The sequence below is a fragment of the Mytilus trossulus genome, chromosome 10 (genome assembly GCF_036588685.1).
Source record: "Mytilus trossulus isolate FHL-02 chromosome 10, PNRI_Mtr1.1.1.hap1, whole genome shotgun sequence".
Taxonomy (NCBI): Eukaryota; Metazoa; Mollusca; class Bivalvia; order Mytilida; family Mytilidae; genus Mytilus; species Mytilus trossulus.
In genome coordinates this window covers 38,059,085-38,074,534 of record NC_086382.1, presented here as the reverse complement: position 1 = coordinate 38,074,534, position 15,450 = coordinate 38,059,085, and the positions used below count along the sequence as shown (strand labels likewise).

The 15,450-nt window shown below is 33.2% G+C and overlaps 1 protein-coding gene across 5 annotated transcripts in view; it reads right to left on the bottom strand.

The window, feature by feature from the left end:
- LOC134687313 (transient receptor potential cation channel subfamily M member 8-like) overlaps positions 1-15,450 on the bottom strand; it is an 87,695-nt gene that overhangs the window by 52,662 nt on the left and 19,583 nt on the right. For all 5 annotated transcript variants that reach the window (XM_063547497.1, XM_063547498.1, XM_063547500.1 and 2 more), the window contains 8 exons: positions 11,607-11,805; positions 10,231-10,378; positions 9,563-9,656; positions 9,012-9,139; positions 6,659-6,853; positions 3,486-3,641; positions 2,498-2,676; positions 1,611-1,863 (listed from right to left, as the gene is read on the bottom strand). In XM_063547497.1, the coding sequence (XP_063403567.1) occupies positions 1,611-1,863; positions 2,498-2,676; positions 3,486-3,641; positions 6,659-6,853; positions 9,012-9,139; positions 9,563-9,656; positions 10,231-10,378; positions 11,607-11,805 (1,352 nt within the window). The remainder of the gene's footprint in view (positions 1-1,610; positions 1,864-2,497; positions 2,677-3,485; positions 3,642-6,658; positions 6,854-9,011; positions 9,140-9,562; positions 9,657-10,230; positions 10,379-11,606; positions 11,806-15,450) is intronic.

Sequence of the window (15,450 nt, the reverse complement as noted above, 5' to 3'; positions counted from 1 at the left end):
TATTTTGTCATCAGTATCAACATATTAAAATTTGAAAAGCTTAGATTGAATGGTTCGTGAGTAAATGCAACAACATGAATGGAAACACCATTTTACGATCTTTCAAGAACCATAACTCCTGAACGGCCATCGCCATTATTGAACTAGACCTTCATTTAGTTGTCAGTAATAACATATTAAAATTTTAAAAGCTTTGGTTGAACGGTTCATGAGTTAATGCACGGACAACATTTGATTGCCGCCCGCCCGACCGACCGACCACCCGGCCGCCGAGCATCCCCAAATCAATAACCGACATTTTTGTCACAAAAATCCCGTTAATAAAAGTGCCTTCCGACCCCCCCCCCCCCCCCTTTTACAATTAATTCTGAAAAAAAACCTTAGTATGCATAAGCATTGAGAATGAACAACTGTCATATTTTACATTTGTCATTTCATTCCTTTTATATGTTACTGTGTTGTATGGGTTTTGCTTATTGCTGAAGGCCATAGTGACCTATAGTTGTTAACTTCTACATCATTTGTTCTCATAGGCAATAATACAATATCTCTTTATTTATTAACTTCTCTTTGACAAATTCAGTTATTGATAGCTGATAAACATGCAGCAGTGAATATTTTATTCATATTCAAGACCATCAGAAATTAACAATCATTTTATGTTTGATTGTGTTACAATACAGCTGGCCTACACAAAGCAATGAATCAGATCAGACGACTAGAGCTTGATGTATTGTACAGAAATCTAAAAACCTTATGTGTTCTAAAATCAATGCAAGTCAAAAATCAATGCTGTGAAAGCAGGATGAAAATGTGACCAGGTCTTTTGACATAAAGGTTAAATAGTGTTTGGCAGATACAAGATTCTTTCGCAAGTATTGCTATAAATTACTGTGGATTCATTTATTTTCGTGGGTATCAATTTTCGTGGATTGCTGAAAACTTGCATATTCGTGGATATTTGATTTCGTGGTTTTCCTAATCTCTGTATAAAAAACCTATGGAATATATGATATTCGTTGGAGATTTGAATTCGTGGTTAACCTGTAACCACGAAACCAACGAAAATTGGTATCCAACGAATATTAATGAATCCACAGTAGTTTATTTTCAACTGTAGTGCCAGTAGAGAAAAAATTTACTAAGTTCAGGTTATTTTGTGATGATTTTCTTATTGCAAATAAATTTCAACAGGATAGGTCTTACAAAAAAAATATTTTTCAAATTTGAAAGCATTATTTAGATGTATCATTTTCTGAAATAGAAATAGTTTATCTTGCAGTTTTTGTCTATTTCTCAACTTTCATTATACATGCATGTGAAAATTACTGAATTAACAGTATTTTGTTATACTGAGGATTCATTATAACTCTTGAGATACTCATTTTCATGGATTTCATGGGGATAGATGAATAATGAATTTCAAATTTTCAGAGGACTTGTATGTAGACTTTGGCAAAACCATGAAATCAAATATTCATGCTAGTCCAAAATATTTTCCTCGATCCAGGAAAATTGGTATCCACACAAGTACACACAGGTAATATACTAGGACCGTTTTTGTTATAAGTATATTTGAATGATCTGCAAGTTAGCATTGATCAGTATACCTTGAACCAGTACGGCAGTCTGCAAATTCCCCAGTCCAATTCTTTCACTTGGATAGAACCAAACAATTTTCTTGTTAACCACTTCTGACAACATGGATGTGCAATGAAGCTTCCATAGCTAGCATCATAGGCAATTTCTATAGCACTCTTATTGTTAAAATCTGGTAATGGTTTACTAAGCATAGCATATGCTTGTGCACTAACATCGCTGTAGCTTATATCTAACACTCCTAGAGCCATCATTCCAAATTCTCTTAAAACAAATTAACTAGATTAATGTCTTATGTTATGTGTAAGGTTTCTTTGGAGAATTTTGTGTTTATATTTCTTTTTAAATAATTCACATTTTGTTTTTAAAACTTGTGAGTGAAACAGAGTTTGATATATTTTATATACACCTGATTCTGGTTCAACATTGTATATGGTCCTCTAAATGTTTGTTTTTTTTTGTAACTCAAATTTAGATTTAGAGCTTAAATATATTAGGCCAAAACAAATATATGTCGTGGTCTGGTAAATAAAAAGCAGGTGCACATTGTTAATACAGGTGTAATCTTTCTGCAGAAAACTGTAGGAGATGATGACATTAAAAACATGAAATCCATACTACATAGTGTATATAACTTGTAAGGGCTGTTCCAAAAATAAATAAATTTATGGGGGAAGAAAGGCAATTTTTATTTGACCCCACCATGCATACATTTTAAATTGGATATTTCATTTAAATGTTCAAGCAATCTTTTTTAAGTAACCACCACCCATCAAATTTTGATAAAAGTGCCTTCCTTCCCCCCATACAATTAATTTTGGAAAAGCCCTAAGACATGTAAGGCTAATTTATAACAGGTATTTTGAATACATCAGTTGTCATGGTAATTTATACATACTTTGCACAGGTCTCCATTTCAGTCCGTTGATACAGTTCCATAGAACATTTTGACAGTTCTCTGTACATGTTACTACAGATGAGAGCCACAGGAATTGGTTCATCACATCTATACCACAGAACTTTCGCTAGTTTAGGTCGACTAAACAAAACAGCCCATATAATGAGACAATTAATAGCCTGTAATATAAAGTTATAACATATGTTACAACAGAAAGCACTCATATTTTAACCAATTTTATTCATCTGCCATTGGCTATAAAAATACTGGTAAAATTCGGTACCCAGTAAGGGTTGTTCCAGAATTAACTGCAAGGGGGCATGAGAGGCACTATTTTAAGACTCTGATCACTCATAAAATAAAAATTTTAATTTTGCTTTTAATTCTTACACAAATTCTAATGAAAATGCAACCACTCATATTTAATTAATTTCATCCTCCCATTCGATAAATTTTGGAACCACACCAACCTTACCTTTGATTTACTTGAACTCAACAAGAGCAGTAGCTCATAATATGCAAATAAAGCTCAATGAAATATGAAGTGTATCTGTATTTTGGTAGATTGCATAGATTGAAGTATTTACACCACATGCAATTTACCTGTTCACAAGTTTATTTGCTAGTGGTCATCAGTTTCAAATATCAAAACCAAACTGCTTCTTTTTTCATTTTTGCAATTGTTAAATGTAAATTATCTCCTAAATTTCATAAGCTTGTTAACATTATCTGAATACTCAGATGCATTTTGATAAAAAGTTGTATAATTATTTCTAGCAGAATCTCAGAATTTTATTTATTTTTATATTTTTATATTTTAAACTTTTACCTTCCCATCTTAATTTTTTTTTATCGATATATAAAAAAAGAAGATGTGGCATGATTGCCAATGAGACAACATTCCACAAGAGATCTAAATGAAACAGTAATTAACAACTATAGGCAGTACAACCTTCAACAATGAGCAAAGCCATTATATGCATCTTACCTTTCTTTCAGCAACTACTGGATCCAACACATAAAGTTCCACAGAGTTCATAGATAATTCATAAGGCTGAACAAAGTCCTTTATTCCTGACAACTTGGCTACAAGTTTGTTTAAATCATTCACTAAAAAATCCTGTGGTAAAGGCTGATCTGGAATCTATAAAAAAAATAGTACAATGTGTTACACTGCCGTCTATAAGGGCTAATTTCCTAATGCATGTAGATTAAGGCTTTGGTTGACTTGCTAGCTTTGTTTGTATAAAGGTTTGCCCAAGTGTTGTAACTAAGATTGGCATCTGAAAACAATATAGCTAAGCAAAGTTAAATCTGTATAAATCTTATTTAGATTTGATTGGACATTATCAAATAATCAAAATCAACCCTTAAACAAACTAGATATCATTGAGATGGGAGCCATCTCTGTGGGCCCCGCTGTCAATAACGTGGGGTAAATAAGTTGTATGGATAATCTGATATGAAGCATTATTTGAAGTTATTACATAGTCTCATGTGTGAATTTAATCTAAGATTTTAAGTTAAAACTGATAAATATTCTCAACTTACTTTCATAGTTTAATAGTGATATGACTGCATGATGTGAACTCATTGTTGACTACTCTAAGGTGACTTCTGGATGTATGGATTGATATTTGAACAAAATGTTTAAGTGCTGCCCAATTGATATTTGTCACATATTTTTAGAATTATGCCTTCAATATATTATGACCCACCAAGTATAAAGTATGAAATATTTACGGTTCTCGAGAGGTAGAGCGGACACAATTTGTTAAGAGCAACGAACGGATGGACAGACCAACGGACTGACCTTTGACCTAAGATGCATACATTATGACACATTCTCTGGTGTTGGTTAATATATATGTTAAGTTGAAAATGTTTGTCAGGTATAAAGTATGAAATAATAACAGCTGTCCTCTCAAAATATAGTGTGGATCAAATTTGTTAGCGATGGACAGACCAACAGACAGACAGACCTTTGACCTAGGAAGTGGTACATACATCATGACACACCCTCTGGTGTTGGTTAAAATGGATGTCAAGTATAATATTTAAAATCATAACGGTTCTCAAGATATAGAGCTGACACAATCTTCACAACAGGACACGGGGTTTTCAACTGAAACCAAAGTTTTTTTTATGTTGACCTTTGACCTAGGAAGTTGTACATACATCATGACACGCCCTCTGGTGGTGGTTAAAATGGATGTCATGTATAAACTTTGAAATCATAACGGTTATCTAAATATGGAGCGAACACGATCTTCACCACAGTACACAGGGTTGTCAACTAAAACCAAAGTTTTTGACCTTCACCTTTGACCTAGGAAGTTGTACATACATCAAGACACACCCTCTGGTGTTGGTTAAAATGGATGTCAAGTATAAACTTTGAAATCATAACGGTTATCTAGATATGGAGCGGACACGATCTTCACCAAAGGACACAGGGTTGTCAACTGAAACTAAAGTTTTTGACCTTGAACTTTGACCTAGGAAGTTGTACATACATCATGACACACCCTCTGGTGTTGGTTAAAATGGATGTCAAGTATAAACTTTGAAATCATAAGGGTTCCCAAGATATAGAGCGGACACGGTCTTCACCAAAGGACACAGGGTTGTCAACTGAAACTAAAGTTTTTGACCTTGACCTTTGACCTTGGAAGTTGTACATACATCATGACACACCCTCTGGTGTTGGTTAAAATGGATGTCAAGTATAAACTTTGAAATCATAAGGGTTCTCAAGATATAGAGAGGACACGGTCTTCACCAAAGGACACAGGGTTGTCAACTAAAACTAAAGTTTTTGACCTTGACCTTTGACCTAGGAAGTTGTACATACATCATGACACACCCTCTGGTGTTGGTTAAAATGGATGTCAAGCATAAACTTTGAAATCATAACGGTTCTCAAGATATAGAGCGGACACGATCTTCACCACAGGACACAGGGTTGTCAACTAAAACCAAAGTTTTTTGCCTTGACCTTTGACCTAGGAAGTTTTACATACATCATGACACACCCTCAGGTGTTGGTTGAAATGGATGTCAAGTATAAACTTTGAAATCATAACGGTTCGCAAGATATAGAGCGGACATGATCTTCACCACAGGACACAGGGTTGTCAACTGAAACCAAAGTTTTTTACCTTGACCTTTGACCTAGGAAGTTTTACATACATCATGACACACCCTCTGGTGTTGGTTAAAATGGATGTCAAGTATAAACTTTGAAATCATAACGGTTCTCAAGATATAGAGCGGACACGATCTTCACCACAGGACACAGGGTTGTCAACTGAAACCAAAGTTTTTGGCCTTGACCTTTGACCTAGGAAGTTTTACATACATCATGACACACCTTCTGGTGTTGGTTAAAATGGATGTCAAGTATAAACTTTGAAATCATAACGGTTCTCAAGATATAGAGCGGACACAAAGTTAAAGTGTTACGGACGGACAGACAGACGGACGGACAGAAGGACAGACGGACGGACAGACTGATCACTATAGGGCGACCCGCCTTAGTCGGCGGGGCCCTAACAAAGCAAGCCAACCAAAGTCTTAATCTACATGCATTAGGAAATTAGCTCTAAACAATACTGTAAACTTAGAAATTATTGTGAGGTTTTAATTAAGTGAATAATGCGACTGGGTTAGTATCGCAATAACAAGAACTAACATTTTGATAACTGAAACATAGACCTTTAAGCAGATTTTTACAAAATAGCAAAATTTGTAATAATTAAACTCAAATTTTTGTCCATTCTTGAATAATTGCAACAATAAATGTCCTAATATCTTATTAAAAATAAGACAAAATAGGCTAAAAAAATGAAAAGATTTATGATAAAAAAAATGTTAAGAATAAAAATATTTAGGACATCCCACCTTCTCAGGGCTGATCCAGAAAATACTATGTCCCCCCCAGGGAAAGCAAGTCTTTTTTAATATTATGTGGGTGGTTGTATTTGAAATACCAAAATGCATAGGGAGTGAGGTTAGGGTTAATAAAGTGCCTTCCATGAGGGGATATAGTACTTTCTGGAACAGCCTTCCATGAGGGGATATAGTACTTTCTGGAACAGCCCTCATCCATCCAGACCTTCTTGCATACACTAAAATAAATCAGCTGTAATAGTCTCTTACTATATGAGTCTTTCCAAGTACTCCTTCCAGACAAACTGTTGTAAAGAATTCTGAATCTTCAGCCTTATCAAATAAATACTTAAGATGCTTATGGTTCAAGTATTTGTGAATTAAGAATCCTTGATCTAAAAATAGAGATACAAATTCTTCCCTCTCAGTCTTCATAAGGGACTTCTCAAATAATGTCTTGTCAACCTGAAATAATAAAATATATTGTCATTTCAAATCATTCACAATAGTAATTGTAATCAAAATAAGGAAAGCTTGTACAAACTTAGTTGAAATAAGTTATTATTGATGGAAAATATAATTTTTCTACATACCATGTGGTAAAGAGTAAAATTTAGTGTGAAACAGGTGCCACATATGGAGCAGTATATGGTCACCCATCAGAAGCACCTGAGATCACCCCTAGTTTTCATGGGGTTCATGTTGCTAAGTCTTAGTTATCTATGTTGTACTTTGTATATTGTTGTTGGTCTTGGATTCTGTTTCAGTTTTTGCTGTGGCATTGTCAATTCAGGTTTTGCTGTGGCATTGTCAATTCAGGTTTTGCCGTGGCATTGTCAATTCAGTTTTAGTCTTAGAGCTTGGTTATCCCTTTTGTATTTTTTGTTTCAGTTTTTGCCATGGCATTGTCAATTCAGTTTTAGCCTTAGAGTTTGGTTATCCCTTTTGTATCTTTTGTTTCAGTTTTTGCCATGGCATTGTCAATTCAGTTTTAGCCTTAGAGCTTGGTTATCCCTTTTGTATCTTTTGTTTCAGTTTTTGCCATGGCATTGTCAATTCAGTTTTAGTCTTAGAGCTTGGTTATCCCTTTTGTATCTTTTGTTTCAGTTTTTGCCATGGCATTGTCAATTCAGTTTTAGCCTTAGAGTTTGGTTATCCCTTTTGTATCTTTTGTTTCAGTTTTTGCCATGGCATTGTCAATTCAGTTTTAGCCTTAGAGTTTGGTTATCCCTTTTGTATCTTTTGTTTCAGTTTTTGCCATGGCATTGTCAATTCAGTTTTAGCCTTAGAGTTTGGTTATCCCTTTTGTATCTTTTGTTTCAGTTTTTGCCATGGCATTGTCAATTCAGTTTTAGCCTTAGAGCTTGGTTATCCCTTTCGTATCTTTTGCTTCTCTTATTTTAATTGGTTTTTTTTTCTTTATCTCAATTCATATGAGAAAAATTTTAATGGTTTTTAAGGAGAACAATCTCATCAATAAATAACAATCCTAATAGAGATTATGACCAAGTTTAGTAACAAATAGCTTCTTAGAAGATTCGGGAAATATTCTAACAATATCTGATGGACAGAAGCCAAATGCATCAAAATAGGAGGGTTTTGTGAATCACTGCATATCCCCATCAAAGAGAAAAGGATATATAAAGTAATGGCATGGTTATTTATAAAACAAGAATGTTTCCCCAGTACAGGGATGCCCCATCCGCACTATCATTTTCCATGTTAAGTGGACTGTGAAAATGGAGGAAAATCTCTAATTTGGCATTAAAATTAGAAAGATCATATTATAGGGAACATGTTTACTAAGTTTCAAGTTGATTGGACTTTAACTTCATCAAAAACTACCTCAACCAAAAACTTTAAACTGAAGTAGAACAGATGGACAAACAGACGGATGAACGAACAAACAGATGAACAAACGAACAGAGAGACGCACAGACTAGAAAACATAATGCCCATAAATGGAGCACAAAAACTGTAGACACAGATATATGGCTTGCCTGTCTGCATAAAATTCGGAAAAAAAGACAATTTGGTAGACAGCAACAGTCTTTATTAATTCAAAGTTGCTGGACCATGAACAGGCCCTGAAAAGTTTCAACAAACTCAGATCTACATTCAGTGATTTAACTTTATAGAAAATATTGTAAGCAATTGTTGACACCTATGACAACGTCGTAGGAAAAGCAATCTCTTTTTAAGAATTCCTTTACTGCGGATTCATTTATTTTTCGTGGGTTCCAATTTTCATGGATTCAGGAAAACTTGCATATTCATGGATATTTAAAATGTTTTAGTAAAGTCTGCACATATTTCTTTAGAAAATTTGTAATTCTTTGATCATTTAAATGTGTGGTTCCCCCTGTACCCACCTGAAAATTAGTATCCAACGAATATTTATGAATCCACAGTATGTGACACTGCATGTTTATGAAAATAGAAAACATTGTTTAAAATGCCATATGATAGTTATTTGTTCCTAACTATAACTGGTTGTTAAGCAGTGGCTGCATTCTAAATATCAATCCTTATTCTAATGTATTTGTTAGCTCTTTCATACCTTTATTTAGCTTTTTCATACTTTAATTTAGCTTTTTCATACTTTAATTTAGCTTTTTCATACCTTAATTCTAGAGAAATCTCTTGATGAAAATATCTCTGACTGAGCTAAATCTGGTCTGTTCCAGTCGAGCAACAGAGTTAAGTCTTTGTAGGCTCTTTCTCTCCACCTAGAGTTACTCTTTATTTCACCTACAAGTACCATTCAAATTATCTAACACAATGAGAAATGCTTTTAGATATTCCAAATAGTCTCAATCGAGTAACTTAAATAATCTGCTCCAAAAATTTGTAAGATTTTCACACAATTCTTTTTCATTGTTACAAAAAAAATGACTTGAGCATTATTTTTTCAAAAAAGTGGAAACACAGAGGCTGGAACCGAGTTGATTTATAGAGAGAAATAGCTAACACTGATATAATTGTAACATTAAAACATCCTCATGTTGCAAGCTGCAGCACACCCTCAGTGCGGGATTTTTTGTTGTATACATTGAAGACCCATTGGTGGTCTTTGGCTGTTGTGCTCTATGGTCGGGTTGTTATCTCTTTGACACATTCCCCATTTCTTTTCTCAATTTCATCATGCAGGAGGTTAACAAATATTCTACTTACTTTTGAATAAAGCTTTCAGTATATACTTGTCTAGATCAGCTAAGTTAGCATCCCAACCCTGGGTATTGAGAATTGTCACAAATGTTCTCTCATCCTGAAACAAGGGTAAGCAGGTGTTATATATATATTCCTATTATGGTGACTTGAGTAACACCAGTATCACTCAGATTACAATTCTTCCTTGACAGGTAAGTTTGGAATTGAAGGGTCAGTTTATCCCATTCATACAATAGAAGTTCCTTTGGTTTCAACGAAAAATTAGTATCCACGAAAAAAATAACCTGTAGATTAAAGATGTTAATAAATAAACTCATCATAAATACCAGGATTAAATTTTGTATTTACCCCAGACGTGCGTTTCCTCTACAAAAGACATATCATTTTAATTGATATGAAAGTTCTTATCTACGAGGAAACATGTGGTGTCTTGAAAGTCTTTTTGGAAAATGTCATCTGTGATGCTGTCACATACACTGAGATTAAAACTATTAAAAGAATGAACTAAAAAGATGGCATACAACCAAATCATATTGTACATCACATCCAGTTGTATACATTTGTAGAAAAATAATTCTACATTTGTAGGAAAATAATCCTACATTTCATACTTCCACCTCTACCAAATATAAATTAACCCATATTTGAGAGCAAAACTTGAATAAGCTTACTTCTGTGGCCAAGGACACACATTCTAGAATTTTGTCTCTCAGTACATTCTTTGCAAAATCATTTTCTTTGAAGGTGTTAGGAAATGTATGGACAATCATCTTCAGCAATTCTGGTTTTAAATGATGTTCTTCATAATCACCATCAGGTCTGGAAAATAAATAACCTCAAAATAGATGGACGAATTTGAAGGAATAAATATATAATGTTCAGTAGTTGTTGTTTGTTGTTGTGGTTCATAAGTGTTTCTCATTTCTCAATTTTTTTTACACATTAGACTGTTGGTTTGCCAGTTTTAAACTAGTAACTATTGGGGCTCGTTATAGCTGGCTGTTTGGTGTGAGCCATGGCTCTGTGTTGAAAACAGTACTTTGACCTATAATGGTTTACTTTTACAAATTATAACTTGGATGGAGAGTTGTCGCATTGGCACTTATATACCACATCTCCTTATATCTACAACAAAAGATCAGCTTTCCAACGTCCCTGGGTTATATCAAATTTCCAAGGGATATAGTTGACGTAAATCTTCATAAAATTTCATCAGTATCTATCAAGAATTGAACACTTGAAAGCACTTGCAATGCAATTCTATAGAGTCAACATTTCTAATGGACATAAATTCTGTAAATAATAATTGATTAACACTGATTTTCTAAGGAATTCCACTCTGTTTATATAAAACTTAGACATTTCCTTCCAATACTACAAGATTTGAAGGCTTGATAGTGCTTACAATACAATTTTTCATTAAATTTATAATTCCAAGGGGCATCACTCCTGATTTTAACCTGTCTCAAGACACTGGTTATGAAAACCATATAAATAAATAGTTTCATAAAAATCTGGCAAGACTTGTTCACACGAGAGTTTACAAGACAAAATGGACAACTAGTGTGTTCATATTGAAGCATATCTTTACACATTCTCACAAATTTACTACCAGCACATCTGCAAATATGATAAGCAAAGACAATCACATAATACATCCCCCTTTCTATAAGCATTTAATTCTGGAACACAGGCCTGTAGCCAGGAATTTCCAAGGGGGGGTTTGTTGGACTCACAAACTGGACTTTAACAGTCACAATTCGAACAGAACATTGACTTTAACAGTGCTTATTTGTTTTCAAGGGGGGGTCGTCTGAACCCCCAAACCCCCCGGGCTACAGGTATAGAACAGGTCTTATAAATAATTAATGAACTATCTGCAGACCTTTCTTGTGATTCTTCTATTGCACAAGCCAGGAGGTCTGCACATTTGCAAATAAGTTAAAGAAAAGAAAATCACATAATACATGCCCCTTCCCCTCCCCCCCCCCCCCCCCCAATTTTTTTTTCAATTCTGAAATAGCTCTATTATGAAAAATTAATGGACCTTTCTTGTGATTCTTCTATTGCGTAAGCCAGGAGGTCAGCACATCCACCACTTCCTTTGACCACAACAATCGGCATTTTATTCCTTAGATAAAAGAGAACTAGATCTATCCCTCTTGGCGATCCCTGTATGACAAGTCCAATCACTGGAATAGGCTGTGTTGTTGGCTCAATTATTTCTGAGGTCTCATCATCAGAACCTGTCCAAAATTATTACTTGAATTAAAATTTAACAAAGACTACTGTATTCGGCTGTGTATAGTACGCGGCTATGTATAATATGCACCCTTTTCATCCTCCAAAATTGTGTACCGTTAAAATCGTTAAGTAAGCCGCAGGTTTTATTCTCTGACTCTGTCCCTGTGTGTTATACTCAGGTGCGCTTTATGTATGTATTTTTTTCTGTTTTCGGGACGAGCGTGAAAAAAAAAATATCTGGATAAATTGTGTACAAGTATTTAAGACTACAGTTGGCTATTTAAAAAAAACATACTGTGAAAGTACTTTTATTCGTGGGGTACCAATTTTGTGGTTTTCGTGGATGACTTTATCCACAAAATTTAAGTGCCCAACGAAATAAAACAACCATTGTCCAAATCAACATGATCAAGTCATGTAAAGATCCCCATGAAGGTTTGACTACTGATACGATGTAGAAAATATGTTGAATAACCTCGAATCTGAGAATACTTTAATAGCAGTCACAGAACTACAACTGCATGCAGGATTATACCCATTTGATCTTTAATAACCTAAACTGTACAACTTTTGATCTTTTAATTCTCATAAAAATATTTTTTTCGATGAAAGTTAGATTTCCGGTATTGATATGCTAGTATGATAGTGCTCATTTATATTCTCATAGTTCTCGTACATATGGTAAATAATAATTTCAAGCTGGGCTTGATTTTAATTTGAATTATTTGACAATTCAAGATACGTTTAAAGCATTTGTTTATGATACTGATTTCTGTAGGTGACATGTTTATGGCCTAATTAACACCTTTGATGGTCCTTAATTATAAATCTGTTGCTCACTTTATCTTGGGTTAATTAGTGTTGACATTACGATTACTCGGGTCATTGTTTACTTTGCAATTTCCTTCAATCGAATCCAGAATATTTGTAACGTTCGTTTCTAAAGGCTTAAATTTTTCAATTTTGTTTTTTAGAATACTAAAATCCACGAATTTAAAAACCCACAAACATGTAAAAATTGCTCAAACCACGAAAATTGATACCCACGAATTAAAGTACTTTCACAGTAGTACAAACATGTACTTTATACTGTGGATTCATTATTTTAAATAGTGTGTACAAATTTTCATAGATTGTGGAAATGTGAAAATATCTTGCATGATTGATATTTGATTTTGTCAAAGTCTGCAATTTGCAAACTAACCAATAGCAAATGTGTATACTACCTTAAACATTTAAAGGAGTAGGTTCATTAAGACCCCTTTTTGGCCCAAAATATGGCAATTTTACAAAATTGTTATAATGTAAACTTTTAGTTATTTATTGGATAGTAGTATGTTTCTGCTACATAAATATGGGCTGTTTTTGTCAATACAATCCACATTTATTGGGTACTAGCACCATTAAGTCATGCTAAATTACTGAAATCTTAACAATTCCAGCATTTTACTTAAAGTTTAGACGATTTCCGTGTAAAACGAAAGTGGCCGCATCCGTGTTCATCCAAAATATTGAAATGGAAGTTGTATTTTATGATTATACATAACATGTATAAAGATTGAGGATGAACATGGATGCAGCCACTTTCGTTTTTGACAAAAACCATCTGAAAAGTGACATTTATTAGTATGTTTGGTAGATTTTTCATATTTGAGCTTGAATTGGATCGTTTTTAATGACTTAATAAGTTAAAATCTTTCACATAAATTAATTGAATTATATGAAATAGACACTTAAGTGTTTAAAAAGTGGTCAAAATCTTTCGTCAGATGAAACTGAAATTTGAGGCCAAAATCGGTCCTTACTGGACCTACTCCTTTATGGTTCGCCTATACCAACAAAATACATGAAATTGGTATCCCACAAATAATATTAAATCCACAATAATAATTATAAAACAACCATATCTGATAGTGATCTATATTCACAAAGAATAATATTATAATGAATTTTAATTGCTCCAGTTTAGGTTTGAACAAAACAAGAAATATCTCTGCTACATGAGCTTTATTTGAAACAAAATCAAGTATTCTATAGTGATAATTTTTTAATAATTTTGCTATAGTCTTACAAACAGAAATAAAACTTCTATGGTGATTAAGAGACAGTCAGTTTTAAATAACTTTTTACATGTTAAAACAATTTGGTGGCAGTTAAGGAAGTTAGTTTGCTGCTCAATTTCAAAATAAATAACTTTCCATAAAACTAGTATATATTGTTAGGGAATTAATTAAGGAATAAAAAAAGCAAAAAAAAATAAAGGGGTCAATGTGCTTGTTTACGAGATATTAGTCATTGTTATTTGGTCGGGAAAATGTTCTCTTTTGACTTTTCATTGACCAGTTAAATTTCTCAAAGACTATTAAAAAATAAATAAGATTTTATAAGACTTTTACAAATGAGATAAACAAATTATAATTAAACATGTAAAAGATTTATAAAAAGAAAAATTCCAAAATCTGACAAAATTCCAAAACGTGACAAGCAAACAGCCTTAATTCAGGAGAAAAATCATTTCCCCATAGCCTAGGCATGCATAATTTGAAAAGGACAATAAAAAAACAATAATAAAAGTCCTGACACACATGTCAGTTTTTATTTGTATTCAAGTACACTTATCTTAATTGATATATATAACTACTTAAATTATAATTGCTGTTACATGTAATATGAATTATTTATAATATTAGTATGATTTTTTAAGAGTTATATACATGCGTCATATATTTCATATATAATTTACTTATAAATTGTGTGTATTACTCATGTGTATAAACTAGATGTTCCATCTTTAAATTAAGTTTTGTTAATATAAAGTGTTGCAGAATTTATTGGACAGGGATAGAAGACACTCAAATTACCAATAATGGGTGGTTGCATTTTCCTTACAATTATATGTAAAAAGAACATTCTTGGAGAAATTCAGTTTGGAACCACAACATCATAACTTTATTTTGTGATTTTTTTCCTTTAGTATGGGTATCATTTTAAAATTTATAATTGATGCTTTGATATTTATAAAAAAATAAAATGAAAATACAAACTAGAGGCTCTAAAGAGCCTGTGTCGCTCACCTTGGTCTATGTTAATATTAAACATTGTACACAGATGGATTCATGACAAAATTGTGTTTTGGTGATGGTGATGGGTTTGTAGATCTTACTTTACTAAACATTTTTGCTGCTTACAATTATATCTATCTATAACAGTAGTTTCTGTGGAAAATGTTGTGAAAATCTTCATATTTTGTGAAAATTGTTAAAAATTGACTATGAAGGGCAATAACTCCTTAGGGGGTAACTTGATAATTTTGGTCATGTTGACTTATTTTTAGTTCTTACTTTGCTGTACATTATTGCTGTTTACAGTTTCTCTCTATCTATAATAATATTCAAGATAATATGAAAAAAACAGCAAAATTTCGTCAAAAATACCAATTCAGGGGCAGCAACCTAACAACCGATGATCCAATTCATCTGAAAATACCAGGGCAGAAAAGATCTTGACCTGATCAACAATTTTACTTCCTGTTAGATTTGCTCTTAATGCTTTGGTTTTTGAGTTATAAGCCAAAAACTGCATGTTACCCCCATGTTCTATTTTAGCCATGGCGGCCATCTTGGTTGGTTGGCCGAGTTACTGGACAC